This window comes from Chiloscyllium plagiosum, unplaced genomic scaffold, assembly GCF_037043375.1.
Source record: "Chiloscyllium plagiosum isolate Xiang-an unplaced genomic scaffold, Cpla_swu_hap1 HiC_scaffold_44, whole genome shotgun sequence".
Taxonomy (NCBI): Eukaryota; Metazoa; Chordata; class Chondrichthyes; order Orectolobiformes; family Hemiscylliidae; genus Chiloscyllium; species Chiloscyllium plagiosum.
This window is the reverse complement of record NW_028270182.1, coordinates 19,113,492-19,132,572: the sequence shown is the minus strand read 5'-3', so window position 1 is coordinate 19,132,572 and position 19,081 is coordinate 19,113,492. Positions and strand designations below refer to the sequence as shown.

Below are 19,081 nucleotides of genomic sequence, written 5' to 3'. Positions count from 1 at the left end.
TCAGAGTCTGGGAGAAAGTGAGGACTGCAGATGCTGGGGATCAGAGCTGAAAAATGTGTTGCTGGAAAAGCGCAGCAGGTCAGGCAGCATCCAGGGAACAGGAGAATCGACGTTTCGGGCATAAGCCTTTCTCCTGCTGACCTTCCTCATTCCTGAAGAAGGGCTTATGCCCGAAACGTCGATTCTCCTGCTCCCTGGATGCTGCCTGACCTGCTGCGCTTTTCCAGCAACACATTTTTCAGCTTCATCAGAGTCTGCCCCACTCTGTTCTCAAAATATTCCAACCCTCAATTTCCACAGCCTCCCGAGGAATGGAGGGACAGAGACTCTCTGTGAGAGAGAAACCCAATTCTCCTTATTTCTGTTGGAACAGGTGAGACAGGGCTGGCTGGGTGCTGGGCCCATTATTGTCCCTCATTGATATAAACGATGGGGTTGAGAATGTAGGAAGCAGGCACAGGCTGTTTGCGGCTCACATCCAAACCAGTGATCCGGTAGACCGTGAGGAAGGTTATCGGAGACCACAACAGGACTGGGATCAAGTGGATCACTGAGCCGAGGGACACCACCTCGCCGGTAATCCTCAACACCAGCCCCCCGCAAGGCTGCGTACTCAGCCCCTTACTATACTCCTTCTCCACTGACCACTCTGAGCCTAACTCCCTCTACAAGATCACTGACAACCCTACCGCTGGAGACCGGATCTCGCATCCTGAGGAGACAGGATCCAGGAAGAGATGGAGTGTTTGGAGGGGCCGTGGGGCTGGAAAGATAACAATCTCTCCCTCAGCCGGCCATCGACTTCAGGAAGCACGATGAAGGGCTCGCTCCTGTCTCCATCCAAGGGCCTGAGGTGGAGATGCTCGACAGGGTCACCTTCCTTGGGAGTGATGCTCACTAACACTCTGTGCTGGTCCAGCCACCCCCCCATTGATGCTGCGCTCAACTACGCCCAACATCGCCTCTCCAACATGGAGTCTAGCAGGGAAACAGAGCCTTCAGTTTAGCCAGCACGTGCCCAAAGGAATCCCAACCAAAACCAGTCCCGGCTGCCTGCCCCTGGGCTGCATCCCTGCAAACCCTTCCCATTCCTGACATTATCCAAATGCCTGTTCAATGTTGTCACAATTCCCACATCCCCCACTTCCTCAGGAAGTTCACTCCACATGCTGACCACTCTCAGGGAGGGGGATACATTTGGCCCCCCCATCTCTTTTCTCAAATCTCTCTCCTCTCCCGACTAGGTGTTGAAAGACCCCTAGTCTTGAAACACCCCCACGCCCCCAGCCTCAGGAAAAAAGACAACTACCATCAACTCTATCCCCCTCATTATTTTCAGGAGGCAAAGGTGTGTCCGTAAAGCCTCTTCCCAATTGTTTCTGAACACACCGGAGTTAGTGTTCTGTCCGGATGCATCCCAGCTTGGTCTGGCAACAGCTCTCCCCAGGACCATGAGAAAATAACAGAGAATTGCAAACCACAGCCCAGTCCCATCCCACAAGCCAACCTTCCACCCACTGACTCCACCCACACCTCTCGCTGCCTCGGGACGTCAGCCTAATAATCAAAAAAAACCCCTCCCACCCCGGGGTCATCTCTTCTAACCCCTCTCGTTGGGCAGAAGACACCAAAGTTTAAACACACCGACTGACAGATTCCAGGACAGTTTCTTCCCCGCTGTTAATAGACTTCTGAATGGCCGTCCCAAGGTTTACAATTCAATGTGGATCCCTCTCTCTGTGCACCTTCTCTGCCGCCCTGACATTGTAACCCTCGCTCTGCCCTATGACCCGAATTCACTTTGTACGGGATGATCTGTCTGTACCAAACAAAACCTTTCACTGTCCGGGTGACAAGAAACAAATCACATCAAATTAAATCGAAATCAACTCAAGACTATACGAGGTGCTGTGGGGCTCTCAACATCAGAGTTGTATTCCCACACAATCTGTAACCTCATGGTCTGGCATATCCCCCACTCAACCATTACCGCCAAGACAGGGGTTCAGCCCTGGTTCAGTGGAGAGGGCAGGAGGGCACGCCAGGAGCAGCACCAGGCGTACCTGGAGATGAGGTGACAACCTGGTGAAGCCCCCAAACAGGACGACTTGCCAAGCAGCCGGTGACAGACAGAGCAAAGTGATTCCACAGCCCAATGGATCAGAGCAGTCCTGTCACATCCTGTCGGGAATGGCTGTGGACAATTCATCAACTCACTGGAGGAGGAGGCTCCACAAATATCCTCATCCTCAATGATGGAAGAGCCCAGAGCATCGGGAGAAAGATAAGGCTGAAGGTTTCACAGCCATCTTCAGCCAGAAGTGCCGAGTGGATGATCCATCTCTTTCGCCTCCAGGCTTCACCGCAGAGACCAGGCTTCACTGAATTCAATTCAGTCATATCGAGGAATGGTTGGAGACCCCAGATCCTGCAAACTCTCTGGGCCCTGACAACATCGGAGCCAGCACTGAAGCTTTGTGTGTGTCAGAGAGATTAGCTACATTTCACTTGGACCCCTCCTCAATGCCATTGATAAAGCATGGAGTTTTGTGGGAACAGCCAACCAGAGTGTGAAATGATTTGGGAATGTTTCGCTACATTAAAGGTGCTATATAAATGCAACTTCTTTTTGTTGTTCCCTGTTGCGGCAGGAGCTCCATTGTGTAGCTGCTATCTGGCCCCCTCTGCTGGGGGATGCTGTGTAATACAGGCTGGAGAGAGCTGCCGTGTTAGGCTGCCCCTTTGTGGCCACATGTGACAGTGCAGATCCATTTCAACAGCCTCCTCCATTCAATACAACAACAACCCATCCCTCAGTGGAGCTGAGGTCCCAGTCACTTTGGGGTGAGGGGTTCTAATCCCGGGGATGCCGTTATGGTGTTGGTCCCATGCCACGCCACGAGTTTGGGTTCGAGACGGTTTGGTCGAGGAGGAGGCAAAATCGAGACAGATTCCTAACACTATCTGCTTATTGGTGAAAAATGAGGCCTTTTGTCAAAGCCATTTGTCTCCCATTCATCGGGATAAAGTTAAAAATCACACAACACCAGATTACAGTCCAACAGGTTTATGGTGACTCATTAGGATGGTTTGCAAGAATACCAAAACCAGAGGGAAACCCCTCCTGCTGCTCAGTTTGTTACCTCCGTCCGATCACAGATCGGCTCATTTTCCAGTATTTCCCCCATTTCCCCATTTGAAAGTTCTCTTCCCAATCTCTCAGGCAGCACGGCCCAGACCACAACAACTCGCTGCATCAAAACATCTGCCCCCTTCCATCCCTTTTGCTCAATTCTCTTCAGTTCGTCTCACCTCCGGTGAATGGGCCTGTCGCCGTTGGAAATTGTTTCCTCCCAATCATTCGATTGAAACCCCCTCCCCTTCCTGAGTTTGGACGCCTCATTTAATCTCCCCCTTGTTTACTCAGAGGGGTGGGGAACGCCTTGCCTGGCAACAGTTGGAGACTCGCCAACTTTAAGGGCATTGACATGGTCATTGGATAGGCATGTGGAGATATGGAATAGTGTGGGTTAGATGGGCTTCAGATTGGTTGTACCGGGCGGTGCAACATCGAGGGCCGAAGGGCCTGTACTGCGCTGGTGTGTTCTACATGAACCATCTCTCCCCGCAGGTGAACAAACCCAGTTTCTCCAGTCTCTCTCTCTCTCTCCACATTCACGGAATCCCTGATCCCTGGCCCCGTTTATGTCGACCCTACCCTGTCCCAAAGCCTCGACATCCTTCGGAAAGTACAGGAGTTGGGAGGTCAGGTCGCGGCTCTACAGGACATTGGTTAGGCCACTGTTGAAATATTGTGTGCAAATCTGGTCTCCCTCCTACCGGAAAGGATGTGGTGAAACTTGAAAGAGCTCAGAAAAGATTGACAAGGATGTTGCCAGGGTTGGAGGGTTTAACCCATAGGGAGAGGCTGGGGCTGTTTTCCCCAGTGGTTTCTTAATCACTCTGTGTGATTACCCACCATTCTCTGCAAAAGAACCTACCTCTGACATCTCTCCTATACCTTCCTCCATGATGACCCATCGTGACAGCCATTTCTGCCCTGCGGAAGTCTCTGGCTATCTACTCTATCGATGCCTCTCATTACCTTGTGCACCTCTATCTAGTCACCTCACTCTCATTCTCTTCAGTGTGAACAGCCTTAGCTCATCCAACCTCTCTCCTCATAATTCAAGCCCTCCAATCCAGGCAGCATCCTGGTAAATCTCCTCTGCACCCTCTCTAAAGCATCCACATCCTTCCTGTAATGAGGTGACCAGAATGGGACAGAATATTCCAAGTGTGGTCTAACCAAGGGTTTATAGAGCTGGCTCTTAAACTCAATCCCCCTGTTAATGAAAGGCAAAACACCATCTTAACAACTAGGATGGCAACTTTGAGGGATCCATGTACGTGGATCCCACCATCCCACTGTTCCTCCACACTGCCAAGAATCCTGTCTTTAACCCTGTCAACGGCATTCAAATTCGGCCGACACAGTCACAGAAAGTCACTCAGATCGAACCCGGCTCCCTGGCAACCAATCAGCACACAGTGTAACCCTGTCCAAAAGCTCAAACTGCCTTTTGTTAACTTGAGAGGTTAGGCCCGGAGGTTCACTGCAGATTGCTTCCTGATCAAGGCCTGGCAGATGCTTTGTCGGTGGAGTAAAGCAGCCCTTCTGAGCAGAGAGCAGGGTGGGCTCTGAATGCGCTCAGTAGCTGGGAACTGATTACAGTAAATCTGACAAAGACCCTCTACTCCAGCAGATGCTCGATGGGAACTGGGACTACGTGGAGGAGATGGTCACTCTGTCAGGGAGGGGTCGGGGTTTCCATTGTGTTTTGGACTGTTTTCTGCAGAAAACAAAAATGAACCTGGCTACTGATGCTACACCAATGAAGACTTGAAAGCTCCCTGCCTTAACTGGGCAGCACGGTGGCTCAGTGGTTAGCACTGCTGCCTCAGGTAACCTGTCTGTTCCTCCAAATGGGCTGATCTTTCATTTCGCCCCCAAAATAGGCCCCAAAAACATGAAGCTCAGATTCACAAGGGAATGATTTGCAAGCCCAGAGATCCCAAGCTGAATTCGGGGTGGGGGGTGGGTAAGAGTCTGGTTGGAGGTGATCAACCCGAACGTATCTCCGAGGGTTGTGGATGCAAGGCCTTTCCCCTCAGGCCCGAAGACACCAGCAGAAACTAGGCCATTCAGTCCATCAAGCCTGCTCCATTATGCAACCATGGCTGATAGGTTTCTCAACCCTATCCTCCCACCATCCTCTCCGATAAACGTTCCTCCTGGTGTCCTGGCTAGTATCTAACGCTCGCCGAGAGAAGGAAATTAAACCAACTGAGCTGTCGTGACTGTGCAAAACCTGGCTGCCAAATTTCCGGATTGACCCCCCCCACTTCCAAAAGGGCAGCGTTGGCCAGGAAGTGCTGGATTTGGGACATCTCATGGTCAAGGTGGTCGCTATATAAATGCACACTCTTCCCACAAAGAGACAACCACCAGTTGTTGTTTTGAATATCTTGTGCCATGTTCATCTGGAATTACTATGTTTTAATTATAACCTAATACAGACGCTGTGCCATATCGATTACAAATGTGTTTCCCTGCTCTCACTGCTGAGGAACGCTTCGAGTCAGTGACCTTTGACACGGTGGAGCGTGGAGACTGCAATGTCCTCTCAGAAAGACCTTCCTCACAACAGGAGTTGGAAAACAACCGGCTTTAATAATCTAACCACCCTTGGGAAATCAGGCCAAAGATCCAAAGTTTGATGCCCAAAGTCCATTCTCTCTGGAAGTGACGCGTTTGGTGAAACTATCTGAGGGGCGTGCTGATCTCCAGGGACTGTGTGATTCCATTGAAGAGGCTCTTTAAAAGATTACATCTGCCGGTTATAAAAGTGACTACAAAAAGTAATGCCAAACAGAAACAGAGATAACGTCAAAAGGAACAAAGTCTATCACCTCGTGGTTCAAAGCCTTCTGGGTTGAATTGACCTCCTAGTGTTGTGCGGACTGATGTGCTGAAACTTTGTAAAACCTTGCCCCCGTCGCATCAACATTGAGGATTTTCCAAAAGCTGGTTTTTAGAAGCTGCCGAAAGTGAGCTGAAAGATCTCTCAATTCCTCAACAGGGAGCCTTTCCGGTCACTCATTGCCATCGATCGTCTTGGAACTGACTCTATTGTCCACTCCCTCCGGGTGGGTAATCTTTCATTTGGCCACCAACAATGGGCCCTTAGAAACACGACGCTCAGACTCACAAGGGAGTGAGGATTGGTCCATAGGTCCCAGCCTGAATTCTCAGGAGCAAGAACCAAACGCCATCCCACCCTCATCAAGTCCAAACCTCTAATGGAACCATTCCTTCTTTACTGTTGAGCGGGGGAAGGAGAGACTCCTCGCACAGGAAATAGAGGGGAAACTGAACGAGGTAGCCACGGATACCTCTCAGCTTCTCGTGGACTTTCTCAGGATCCTGGGTCAGGAGGCTGGGCGCAGACACAAACTCTCGCAGCTCCACCAAGCTTGGAGCAGAATTCGAGGGGAGACACTTAAAAACCTGGGGGGGGAAGAAAGAAAACAGAAAATCTCATCAGCCGTTTGCCACATTGTTCTAGCCTTTGACGACAACACACCTTCACAAAAGACAGCAATAAGATTTTTATTCAGGGAGGAAATCCAAGGCTGTGGGAGATATCCAGGAAAGTGGAGTTGATAATGATGAGATCAGCCTCAATCTCACTGGGATGTCAAAGCAGATTCAAACGGCCAAGTGGCCAACTTCGGACCCTGTGTTTTGTCATCTCACGTTTGGAAATGGTGGGGGGGGGGGAGAATTGTGATCCTAAAAACGGTCAGGATCACCCATTCGATCCCTCGTTCAACAAACACGGCTAAATGTTGGCTCCTATTGCAACATCTTTTGCGATAGATTGTGTGTCCTCTGACTCTCCATCACTAGCTCCCTGACAAAGGGACAGCACTCAGTATACTTACACTCCGAAATCAACCTGGTGGGACTATAACCTGGTGTTGGATGAGTTTTGACGATTTCAACACAGTTTTGGAGTATAAGACGAGGGAAGTCTAAACGCAGCAGTATAAAGGTGATAGTGAGACCATGGCTGGAGTACAGTGAGCAGATTTGTTCCCCTTACTCAAGGCCAGATAGAATTTGATTGGAGGCAGTTCCGAGAGAGTCTCTGTGCAGTTCCCCAGTATGGAGGAACTGTCTAATGAGCAAAGATTAAAAGGGGTTGGGACTCTACCCACTGTGGTTCAGAAGACTGAATTGAACTGACTTAGCTTTATTGTCACATGCACCTAAATGGGTACAGTGAAGGGACACACACTGAGAACTACACACACCCCACACCCACACCGAGACAGACACCCCTGAGACACACATATCCCAACACACACACACACACTAAGACATACCCCCCCACCAAGAACCACAACCACACACACACCCCACACTGAGACAGACACCCCTGAGACACACATATCCCCACACACACCAAGACATACCCCCCCCACCAAGAACCACAACCACACACACACACCCCACACTGAGACAGACAGACACCCCTGAGACACACATATCCCCACCCACCCCAACACACACACACCAAGACATACCCCCCACCAAGAACCACAACCACACACACACACCCCACACTGAGACAGACAGACACCCCTGAGACACACATATCCCCACCCACCCCAACACACACACACCAAGACATACCCCCCCCACCAAGAACCACAACCACCCACCCACCCCACACTGAGACAGACAGACACCCCTGAGACACACATATCCCAACACACACACACACCAAGACATACCCCCCACCAAGAACCACAACCACACACACACACCCCACACTGAGACAGACAGACACCCCTGAGACACACATATCCCCACCCACCCCAACACACACACACCAAGACATACCCCCCACCAAGAACCACAACCACACACACACACCCCACACTGAGACAGACAGACACCCCTGAGACACACATATCCCCACCCACCCCAACACACACACACCAAGACATACCCCCCACCAAGAACCACAACCACACACACACACCCCACACTGAGACAGACACCCCTGAGACACACATATCCCCACCCACCCACCCAAACACACACACACCAAGACATACCCCACCCCACCAAGAACCACAACCACACACACACACCCCACACTGAGACAGACAGACACCCCTGAGACACACATATCCCCACCCACCCACCCAAACACACACACACCAAGACATACCCCACCCCACCAAGAACCACAACCACCCACCCACCCCACACTGAGACAGACAGACACCCCTGAGACACACATATCCCCACCCACCCCAACACACACACACCAAGACATACCCCCCCCCCACCAAGAACCAAACACACACACCCACCCTCACACCCTGAAAGACACACACACCCACACACACACGTTGAAGGCAGGTGTGGCTGCAATGTTCGACCCGGGGTGCTACAGTGAGACCCACCTGGTCATAAATGGCTGCATTGGTGGTAGCTGTCGCATTCCAGATTTCCTGGAAACATCGGTCACTGACAGGATCTTCAACCTCAGCGATCTGGGTATCGCTCAGGCCAAGGTGTACTCTGCAGGAGGAGCAAGCAGCATTGAGTCAGAAAGCAGCCAGAAGCTGAACACACCGACCACAGACAGACCCCCTCCACCCACTGCTGCCCTGCCCAGCCTGGCTTCCTGGCCTGTAATACCACAGGGTTTAGAATTATCGCCCTCATTTGGATATCTGGGCAACATAATGAAGTGTTAAACGATATCCGCAGGAGTAGCTTCTGTTACTCCTGGTTTTGGGAATGGTTTTCGGATCAGCGAACACCCTGAGTCCCTACTTTGGTAAAGTGAAGGGGTTCTCAAGAAGGAAGCAGCTAAAGACCCCCAACTTGAGGGGCTCCTACCACCCTCCTGTGGGGCAGTGGTAGTGTCCCTACCCCTGCACCAGAAAGCCCGAGTTCAAGGCCCACCCACTCCAGAGGGGTGTAATACCATCTCTGAACTGGTTGATTAGTAAAATAGGTTAAACTAAAAATAAATGTGAGGAGCTGCTGCAGAGATACCCCAGAGCTGAGAGGACTGACCTCCAACAACCAAACCATCTTCCTGTGTGCCTGGTATGACCCCAACCAACCGAGATTTCTACCCACCCTATCGTGACTCAGTCAGTCATAGAGATGTACAGCACAGGAACAGACCCTTCATTCCAACTCGTCCATGCTGAGCAGATACCCGAACCCAACCTAGTCCCATTTGCCAGCACCCGGCCCATATCCCTCCAAACCCTTCCTATTCACATATCCATCCAGATGCCTTTTAAATGCTGTAATTGTACCAGCCTCCACCACTTCCTCTGACAGCTCATTCCATACACACACCACCCTCTGTGTGAAAAAGTTGCCCCTGAGGAACCTTTAGAAATCTTTCCCCTCTCACCCTAAACTTATTCCCTCTCCTCCACCCCTGGACTCCCCCACCCCAGGGAAAATACCTTGTCTATTTATCCTATCCATGCCCCTCATGATTTTATAATCTCTATGAGGCCACCTCTCAGCCTCTGACGCTCCAGGGAAAACAGCCCTGGCCTGTTCAGCCTCAGGGATTGGTGAGTAACTCACCTCCTGACTCCCAAAGCCTGTCCACCGTCTGTAAGGCACAGGTCAGGGATTTGATAGAAGACTGCCCACCCAGTTCGATAGGTGCAGCTCCAACCACACTCAAGAAGCTCAACCCCATCCAGGACAAAGCAACTGACTTCATTGGCGTGGCATCCAGAAACATTCATTCCCTCCACCATCGACGCTCAGCAGCAACAGGGTGTACTATCGACAAGACACACTTCTGACAGTCCCCCAGGCTCCTCAGACAACACCTTCCAAAGCCTTGCCCACTTCCACCTCGAAGGACAAGGGCAGCAGATACATGGAAACACTACCCCCTGCAAGTTCCCCTCCAAACCACACACCGTCCTGACTCGGAAATATATCGCTGTTTCTTCAGTATCGCTGGGTCAAACTCTTGGAATTCCATCCGTAATGGCAGATGGACTGCAGCCGTTCAAGAACACAGCTCACTGCTACCCTCTCAAGGGCAACTAGGGACAGGCAGTCAATGCCAGCCAACTGGATACCAACATCCCTTCAGGGAGTTACAGGGAAAGGAAAGATGGATCAACTCACTTACTTGAAACACTGGAGTCGAAGGTGCCGGGCGAATCTTCCAGCTTGGTATTCTTCACCATCCATCACAGATGCCTCCATCTCAGTGTCTTCCACAAGAACAGCCATCTCGCTGTCCCGTTTCCCCAACAAACTTCGGTCGTTGATGTTTGCTGAACCTGGGTGTGGGACAGCAGGCCATCAGAGCTGATCCCCGACAGGCCCAAAGACCAGTTGGCTTGCTCAACCCATTCCTTCGCAGCACTGTCCACAAATGGGCAGCAACTCCCACCGCACTCCCCCTCTCCCACCCACACCCCCATGTGGGCCAATTCAGAACAATGGGCGGGACAATCTCTCTCTCTCTAAAAGGGAGATGAGGAGGCTGTTCTCGTGACCTTGGAGGACCCTGTGTGGGACAGCTCACAGCACAGGAACAGATCAGGGCATGGTTTTTAAGTGTATCCTTACTGTAAGTCTACAATTGTAGGTAGAGTGGGTTCTTTCTTGATTATATATTTTATCAAGATCTGTCTCTTGATTAACCTTTAACATATAAGCCATAAGTACAAAGTTAGGTTGTCAAAGGATATAGAAGGATATGGATCAGCTGCAGATATGTGCAGAGAATTGGCAGATGGAGTTTAATCTGGGTAAAAGTGAGGTGATGCACTTTCCGAGATCAAATATGAAGAAAAAGTATACAATTCATAGCAGGACCCTGAACAACATTGATGTCCAGAGGGATCTTGCAGTTCAAGTCTATAGCTCCTTGAAACTGGTCACACAATTAGATTGGATGGTAAAGAAGGCATATAGATAAGTCCCCTGGGCCTGATGGCATTTATCCTAGGATTCTCTGGGAAGCAAGGGAGGAGATTGCAGAGCCATTGGCCTTGATTTTTATGTCCTCGTTGTCTACAGGAGTAGTGCCAGAAGACTGGAGGCTAGCAAATGTGGTTCCCTTGTTCAAGAAGGGGAGTAGGGATAACCCTAGTAACTATAGGCCGGTGAGTCTCACTTCTGTTGTGGGCAAAGTCTTAGAGAGAATTGTAAGGGATAGGATTTATGAACATCTGGATAGGAATAATGTGATCAAGGATAGTCAGCATGGTTTTGTGAAGGGCAGGTCGTGTCTCACAAACCTTATTGAATTCCTTGAGAAGGTGACTAAGGAGGTAGACGAGGGTGAAGCGGTAGATGTGGTGTATATGGATTTTAGTAAGGCTTTTGATAAGGTTCCCCATGGTAGGCTACTGCAAAAAATACGGAGGTATGGCATTGAGGGTGAGTTGGAGGTTTGGATTAGGAATTGGCTGGCTGGAAGAAGACAGAGGGTAGTAATTGATGGTAAAGGTTCATCTTGGAGTGCTGTCACTAGCGGTGTTCCGCAAGGATCTGTTTTGGGACCATTGCTGTTTGTAATTTTTATAAATGACCTGGAGGAGGGGCTAGAAGGGTGGGTGAGCAAGTTTGCGGATGATACGAAAGTCGGAGGAGTTGTTGACAGTGAGGAAGGATGTGTCAGGTTACAGCGGGACATAGATAAGCTGCAGAACTGGGCAGAAAGGTGGCAAATGGAGTTCAATGTAGCTAAGTGTGAGGTGATTCACTTTGGTAAGAGTAACAAAAAGATGGGGTACTGGGCTAATGGTCGGATACTTGGTAGTGTGGATGAGCAGAGGGATCTTGGTGTCCATGTACACAGATCTTTGAAAGTTGCCACCCAGGTAAATAGTGCGGTGAAGAAAGCATATGGTGTACTGGCTTTTATTGGTAGAGGAATTGAGTTCCGGAGTGCTGAGATCATGTTGCAGTTGTATAAGACTCTGGTGCGGCCGCATCTGGAGTATTGTGTGCAGTTTTGGTCGCCATACTATAGGAAGGATGTGGAGGCACTGGAATGGGTGCAGAGGAGGTTTACCAGGATGTTGCCTGGTATGGAAGGAAGATCGTATGAGGAAAGGCTGAGGCACTTGGGGTTGTTTTCATTGGAGAAAAGAAGGTTTAGGGGTGACTTGATAGAGGTGTACAAGATGATTAGGGGTTTAGATAGGGTTGACCATGAGAACCTTTTTCCACGTATGGAGTCAGCTATTACGAGGGGGCATAGCTTTAAATTAAGGGGAGATAGGTATAGGACAGATGTTAGGGGTAGGTTCTTTACTCAGCGAGTCATGAGTTCATGGAATGCCCTGCCAGTAGCAGTGGTGGACTCTCCCTCTTTATGGGCATTTAAGCGGGCATTGGAGAGGCATATGGAGGATAGTGGGTTAGTATAGGTTAGGTGGGCTTGGATCGGCGCAACATCGAGGGCCAAAGGGCCTGTACTGCGCTGTATTCTTCTATGTTCTATGGCATAGAGTCATAGAGATGTACAGCATGGAAACAGACCCTTCGGTCCAACCCGTCCATGTCGACCAGATATCCCAACCCAATCTAGTCCCACCTGCCAGAACCTGGCCATATCCCTCCAAACCCTTCCTATTCATATACCCAGCATGCTCACTTTTATTATTCAGGGCAATGAGTACAAAAGTCAGGATGCCACGCTGTAGCTTTGTAAGACTTTGGTTAGGCCACACTTGGACGATTGCATTCAATTCTGGCCATTCCACGCCAGGAAGAGTGTGGAGACCTTGGAGAGGGAACAGAAGAGGTTTCCCAGGATGCTGCCTGGATGAGAGGGTATGAGCTATAAAGAGAGGCTGGAAAAACTCAGGGTGTGTTATTGGCAGTGGCAAAGGCCATTGGGGCAGGGGGAGATTTGATAAAAGTCTGTTAAATTATGATAGAGTTGACAGTCAGAACATTTTTCCCCAGAGTTGAAATGTTTAAGATTAGTGGACACGCTTTTAAGGTGAGAGGGGGCAAGTTCAAACCAGATGTGAGGGACAGGTTTTTTTTTGAAAACACAGAGCAGTGGGAGTCTGAAATGCACTGCCAGGGGGTGATGGTGGAGGCAGAGACGATAGGGGTGTTTAAGGGGCTTTCAGATAAACACATGAATATGAGAGGGATGGAGGGATATGGACCAAGGGCAGGCAGAAGGGATTAACCATGTTTGGCACAATATTGTGGACCACACAGCCCATCCCTGTGCTGTACTGCTCTGTTCCTGATGAAGTGCTTTTGCCCGAAATGTCAATTCTCCTGCTCCTCGGATGCTGCCTGACCTGCTGTGCTTTTCCAGCACCACACTGATCTCCAGCATCTACAGTGCCCACTACTGCCTGTACTGCTCTGTGTTCGAATCAGAGTCAACGTTTAAACCAATCAGCCCCTTGTTGCGTGAATCGTTGTGGCCTGTTGGAATTTGGCCTCATGTTCTGCTCCTGAAGAGCACAGAATATGGAGGCTCAGTAAGTCTGTTCCCTCCTAAACTGGTGTGTCCAACCCTGTTTGGATATACAGGCCGAGTAAACCCATAGGGAGCCAAGGCTTCCCTTTGCGGTTTGTTGCAGTGGTTTCTGCTGTTCGAGGGAGAAACACAGGCCGCCCCTTCCAGCCTCTTACCGATGATGACTTGCCGATCGTCAGCAATCAGCATCTTACTGTGGATATAAATGAGCTCCGACACTGGGCTGTTGTTGAGTTCTCCGTGAGTCCTCAGTCCACTGAACGAGATGTAGTTCACCCACTCATCCCCCACTGAAAAGGAAGGAGGAGATCAGATCAGGTTCCACTAACTTGGGAGATTCCGAAGGCACAGCCCAGGGCCTTTTGACGCTGCTTTCCCACCTCCTGTGCACAGCAAGATCTCAAGAACAGGAAATGCTGTCATTCATTATTTCTGGTGATGTCGGTTGAGGATAAACTGATTCCAGGCTAATGGGACACAACACCTTCGGGGTCATTTTGTTCCAATCAGCTCCCTGGCACTTCAACAGGAAGGAATGGAGGGGTTGCTGGGTAATAGGTACTTGGTTTGTCCAGAGGTGCAGGAGGAGCCATTCAGCCCTTCACGCCTGTTCTATCATTCAATTCAATCACAGAATCTGCAACTTAACTCCATCAATCTCCTACTGCTCCATTGGCCCCTTAATGTCCTTACCCAGCAGAAATCTTTTCCATCTTGGCTTTGAAATCATCAATCAATGGTCATTCTCAGCTTATTTCTTGGACACCCAGATCTCCCTCCATCTCAGAGATCTGCAACCTCTCAACATTTAGATAATATGCTTCATTTTTTTTAATTCTTCCAGCCAAAGTGAACAATTTCACAACTAATACTCTATTGGCCAGACCTTTACCCACTTCCTGAACTGACCCATGTCCTTTTGTAACCTCCTGATGACCCTCTCCACCAATCGCCAGTGCATTTAGCAAGCAGCCCCTTTCATCCCTTCCCCCAAGTCATTGACATAACTTTGTAAACAGTTGGGGGCCCCAGCACTGATCCCTGAGGCCAACCACTTGTTCCATCTGGCCAACCGGAAAGTGAGTCAATCCTGCCTGATCTCGGTTTCCTGTAAGCTGGGGAATCCCATCGATGTCAGTATGTGACCCACCAGACACACGTAATAACCTTTGATGTGGCATCCCATCAAATTCCTTCAGGTCATTTAACTACAAGATTTCTCCTTTATCTAAATATCCGCCCTCAACTCCAAGCGATTAATCCAGCATGACTTCCTTTTTGCAGAATCATACTGCCTGCCTGATTACCTTGGACTTTGTGAAGTGCCTGACCAGAATGCCTTTCGTTATAGCTTCCAACAATTTCCCTGTGAAGAATCTCAAGTCAACTGGTCTGAAATTTACTGCCTTCTGTCTCCATTCCTTTCGCAGTTAAATTCAACCATATGAGCAATACTAACTAGAGGCTCCATTCTTCCAAGGTCATGAAGTAATCCTGTCCCATAGTGTGTTCCCAATTCTGGTATAAACAATTCTCTGGTTGGCTCTCAAACCAACTGCTCGAAGAAACTATCCCAAAACCACTCCACGAATCCATCGTTAGAGATACACTTGTTGTTCGAGATGTGAGACCCCTTTGGGGGGAGAGTGTAAATATCAGCACAGAATAGATGGGCCGAATGGCTTGATGCTGTGCTCTCCACCTCTCTGTGGAAGACCCAACAAGAGAGAGTTTCCTACTTTAGCCCGCCCAACGTTCTCCCCAAATTGGCCGCTTGTGGGAAACCTCCAATCACCAGGTGAGCAGCAAAATGTCTTCCCCAATCAAATGGGCATTTGGGTCTCATGGTAACATAAACCTCGACAGGTCTCTTCAGATGCAAGAAAAATGATTGCAAACTGACCAAACCCCCCCACACAGCCTCCCTCTATTCTTCCCATCAGGCTGAGATACCATTCTTAGTCATATGTTAACGAGGTCGCAAAGAGAGGGGTGTGAAGGGCATTGTTTAATTAAGTACCCAGAGCACAACAAAAGAGAGACTGTCAAGACACAGGCCATGAGAGTAGGCAGCAGGCATTTGGATAAGTCCATTTTGTCAATAAATCTAAGTTTCAGCTTCTAGTTCCCTACTTCACTGAATGGCTTTAGATTGAGTGGATAGGCGACCATCGACAGTATATCCTTCATCCATCAGGTCAGTCACAACCACTGCATATGACAGTAACATCAGCAAACACCAAGATACACGCAGCACTTGCAAACAGGAGACAAAAAATACTCACTCTGTCTTTTTAGCCGTTCAACAATGGAGTATTCACCTCTGCACATGGACCTGGGGGAGAGAAATGTTGAGAGGGGAAAGTTTGTGAAGCTCAGGAAGGAAAAGGGAATAAACAGAGATCGCAGTTGTCAGTGGGAGGGGAGAGACGCAGGCCTTTCTCAGCCTGAAGAGATTCTAAAGGCACTCGTTTAAGGTTCTGACCATTTTCTAATCCATGGGTGCGTAGATTTTGGGGAAATTCATGAGGATTTACACAATCACAGAACATAACCACTGAGAAAATGGAAAATTTCAAAATTAACAATAACAGATTTTCATGGGACCAAGTCACTTCAGTTGATATAATTCAAATAAATTAATTCACAGAATGATATAGCGCAGACAGAGGCCAGTCATTCCACTCGGCTCCAGATTGACTTGAACAGCAGCCCACCCCACATTTCCCTCTGTCCCGGCCAATTCCATTCTCTCCAAGTATTTATCCAACTCCTTTTCGAAGACCATTATTGATCGCAGGGCTCTGGGGAGATCGCACATTGAGTATTGTGCACAGTGTCGGTCCCTTATTTAAAGAAAGCTGGAAATGCATTGGAAACAGTTCAGGGAAGGTTTACTCGACAAATCCCTGGAATAGGTGGTTTGTCTGATGAGGACAAGAAGATACAGGAGCAGAAATTAGGCCATTCAGCCCATTGAATCAGCTGCATCAGTGAATCATGGCTGAGAGGTTTCTCAACCCATTCTCTCGAAATCCTTGAAACCAGAGGTTCCTGATTATCACAAAATCTCAGTCGTCAATATGCCTGGCCACGCTAAGTAGAGCGGGGAGGTGCAAGCAAGGTGGGTTAGCCGTGGGGAAAAAGCAGGGACAGGGTTAGGTGTGGACTTGATGGGCTGAATGGCCTGCTCCCACACTGTAGGGATTCTCGAGGAAAGGTTGGACCGGCCTTGGCTTGTATCCTCTGGAATTTGGAAGAACCTGAGGGGAATTGTTGAGAACGTGTTGGGTCCTGACAAGGCAGGTGTGGGGCGGACACTGCTTCATATAGAACAATCTGGAACCAGGGAGCGTCCACTTCAGACGAAGATGAGAATCGTTTTCTGAGGGCTGGGCGTCTGTTGACTCTCTTCTGGAAAAGGCAATGGAAGCCGTCCTTGATCATGTTTAAGGTGGAGCTGGAGAGAGTCTTGTCACACTGAGGGGGGTGAAAGATTATCCGGGATGGCAGGGAAGGTGGATTCCAGGTTACAGTCGGAGCAGTGATGACCTTGTTTAGTACCGGAGCTAGCTCGAGGGGCTGAATGGCCTCCTCCTGCTTGTTGTTTATATTTGCATCATCTGTATCCACGGCTCACAGACACTCTCTAACGGACAGTTATGGATCCAAACTGCTTGCTACGTTGATAAAAAAGATTTGCACAGAGCAAACACAGAGAATGGCAGAACAGGTTTGAGGGGCTGAATGGCCTCTTTCTGTTTCTGTCTTCTATTTGGATAGATTTCAGGATGGACAATATATAAGCTGCAGCACAGGGAGGACAGCACTCTCTGGAAATGGTATTATCCTAAGTGTCATTAATACAGTCAGTGAGATCGACAACGCAGGAAGAGACCTCGTGGCTCAGTGGTTAGCACTGCTGCCTCACAGCACCAGGGTCCTGAGTTCAGTCCCACCCTCGGGCGACTGTGTGTGTGGACATTCTCCCCGTGTCTGTGTGGGTTTCCTCCGGGTGCTCCGGTTTCCTCCACACTCCAAACCTGTGCATGTTTGGTGGATTGGCCGTGCTAAATTGCTCGTGGTGTGCAGTTTAGGCACGGGAAATGCAGGCTTACGCGGGGATGGGGGAGGGTGTGGGTCTGGGTAGGATGCTGTTCGGAGGGTCGGTGTGGACTGAATTCTAGGGCCCATCAACCCAGCACATCCATCACCAACCCACCTTGTTATTCCAATAACTTGGTCCGTAGCTTTATGCGCCTTGAGTGCAAGTCCACCTCGGAATATTTCTGAAAGGCTATGAGGGTTTCAGCCTCTACCTCCCGCACAGACATTGAGTTCCACATTCCCACCATCCTCTGGGTGAAGAATCTTTCCTCAGATCTCACAAACCACAGAAGGTTGGTCTGCAGATACAAAGAGTAACTCAGAAGGCAAACGGAACTTTGTCCTGCATTGCTGAGGGGGTTGAGTCTAAAAGCAGGGAGGTTATGTTGCAGCTGTACCAGGTGCTGGTGAGGCCACACCTGGAGTACGGTGTGCAGTTGGGGTCTCCTTACCTGAGAAAGGATGGACTGGCACTGAAGGGGGTGCAGAGGAGGTTCAAGGGGTTGGTTCCAGAGTTGAGGGGGTTGGCTTATGAGGAGAGACCGATAGACTGGGATTATATTGACTGGAATTCAGTCGAATGAGGGGGATCCTGGAGAAACACATAAAATTATGATGGGAGTATGTAAGATAGAAGTAGAGAGGATGTTTCCACTGGCGGGTGAGACGAGGACAAAAGGGCAGAGCCTCAAGGTTAGAGGGAGCAGGTTTCGGACTGAATTGAGGAGGAATTTCTTCACCCAGAGGGTTGTGAACCTGTGGAACTCCGCGCCCAGGGAAGTGGTTGACACGACTTCAGTAAACGCTTTTAAAGCTAAAGGTCGCTGTTTTGAAAAACAGAGGGATTTCGGGATACAGCGAGAGCCTGGGTCAGTGGAGCTGAGGGCACACAAAGATGGGACATGATTAAATGATGGAACAGGCTCGCAGGGGGCGGACGGCCTACTCCAGCTCCTCGACCTTATGTTCTCCACTAAACCTCCTGCCCTTCACCACACGTTTAGGCCCCTGGTCACTGATCCCCCCCCCCCCCTTCCCCAATCAGGGGGATACGTTTCTTCCTATCTCTGCCCCTCAGTTTGTTCCATCACCATCACGTCCCTTCTCAATCTCCACCACCCAAAGGGAAACAGCCCCAGTCTGTCCAATCTCCCTTCATAACTGAGACTCCCCAGCAAAGGCAACATCCTGATCCACCTTCTCTGAACCTTCTCCAGTGCCTTTACATCCCTCCCACGATGTGGATTCCAGAACGGCACACAGCTCTGCTCTAACTAACTATATAGGCAGCTCCATCAGAATCTCCTTCCTGCACTCAACTAATAAACCTCTCGGGACCCTGCCTTGATCCATCAGTGCTCCCTGTCTAATGG

General features: G+C 49.7%; 1 protein-coding gene across 2 annotated transcripts in view; it reads right to left on the bottom strand.

Annotated features, from left to right (window-relative positions):
• Window positions 1-3,051: 3,051 nt before the first annotated feature.
• LOC122544415 (phospholipase D2-like) overlaps window positions 3,052-19,081 on the bottom strand; it is a 111,842-nt gene continuing 95,812 nt past the window's right edge. For both annotated transcript variants that reach the window (XM_087983039.1, XM_087983040.1), the window contains exons 21-25: window positions 15,887-15,936; window positions 13,757-13,891; window positions 10,266-10,419; window positions 8,545-8,662; window positions 3,052-6,571 (exon numbers count right to left, since the gene is read on the bottom strand). In XM_087983039.1, coding sequence (XP_087839165.1) covers window positions 6,347-6,571; window positions 8,545-8,662; window positions 10,266-10,419; window positions 13,757-13,891; window positions 15,887-15,936 — 682 coding nt within the window. In that variant the 3' untranslated portion in view covers window positions 3,052-6,346. The remainder of the gene's footprint in view (window positions 6,572-8,544; window positions 8,663-10,265; window positions 10,420-13,756; window positions 13,892-15,886; window positions 15,937-19,081) is intronic.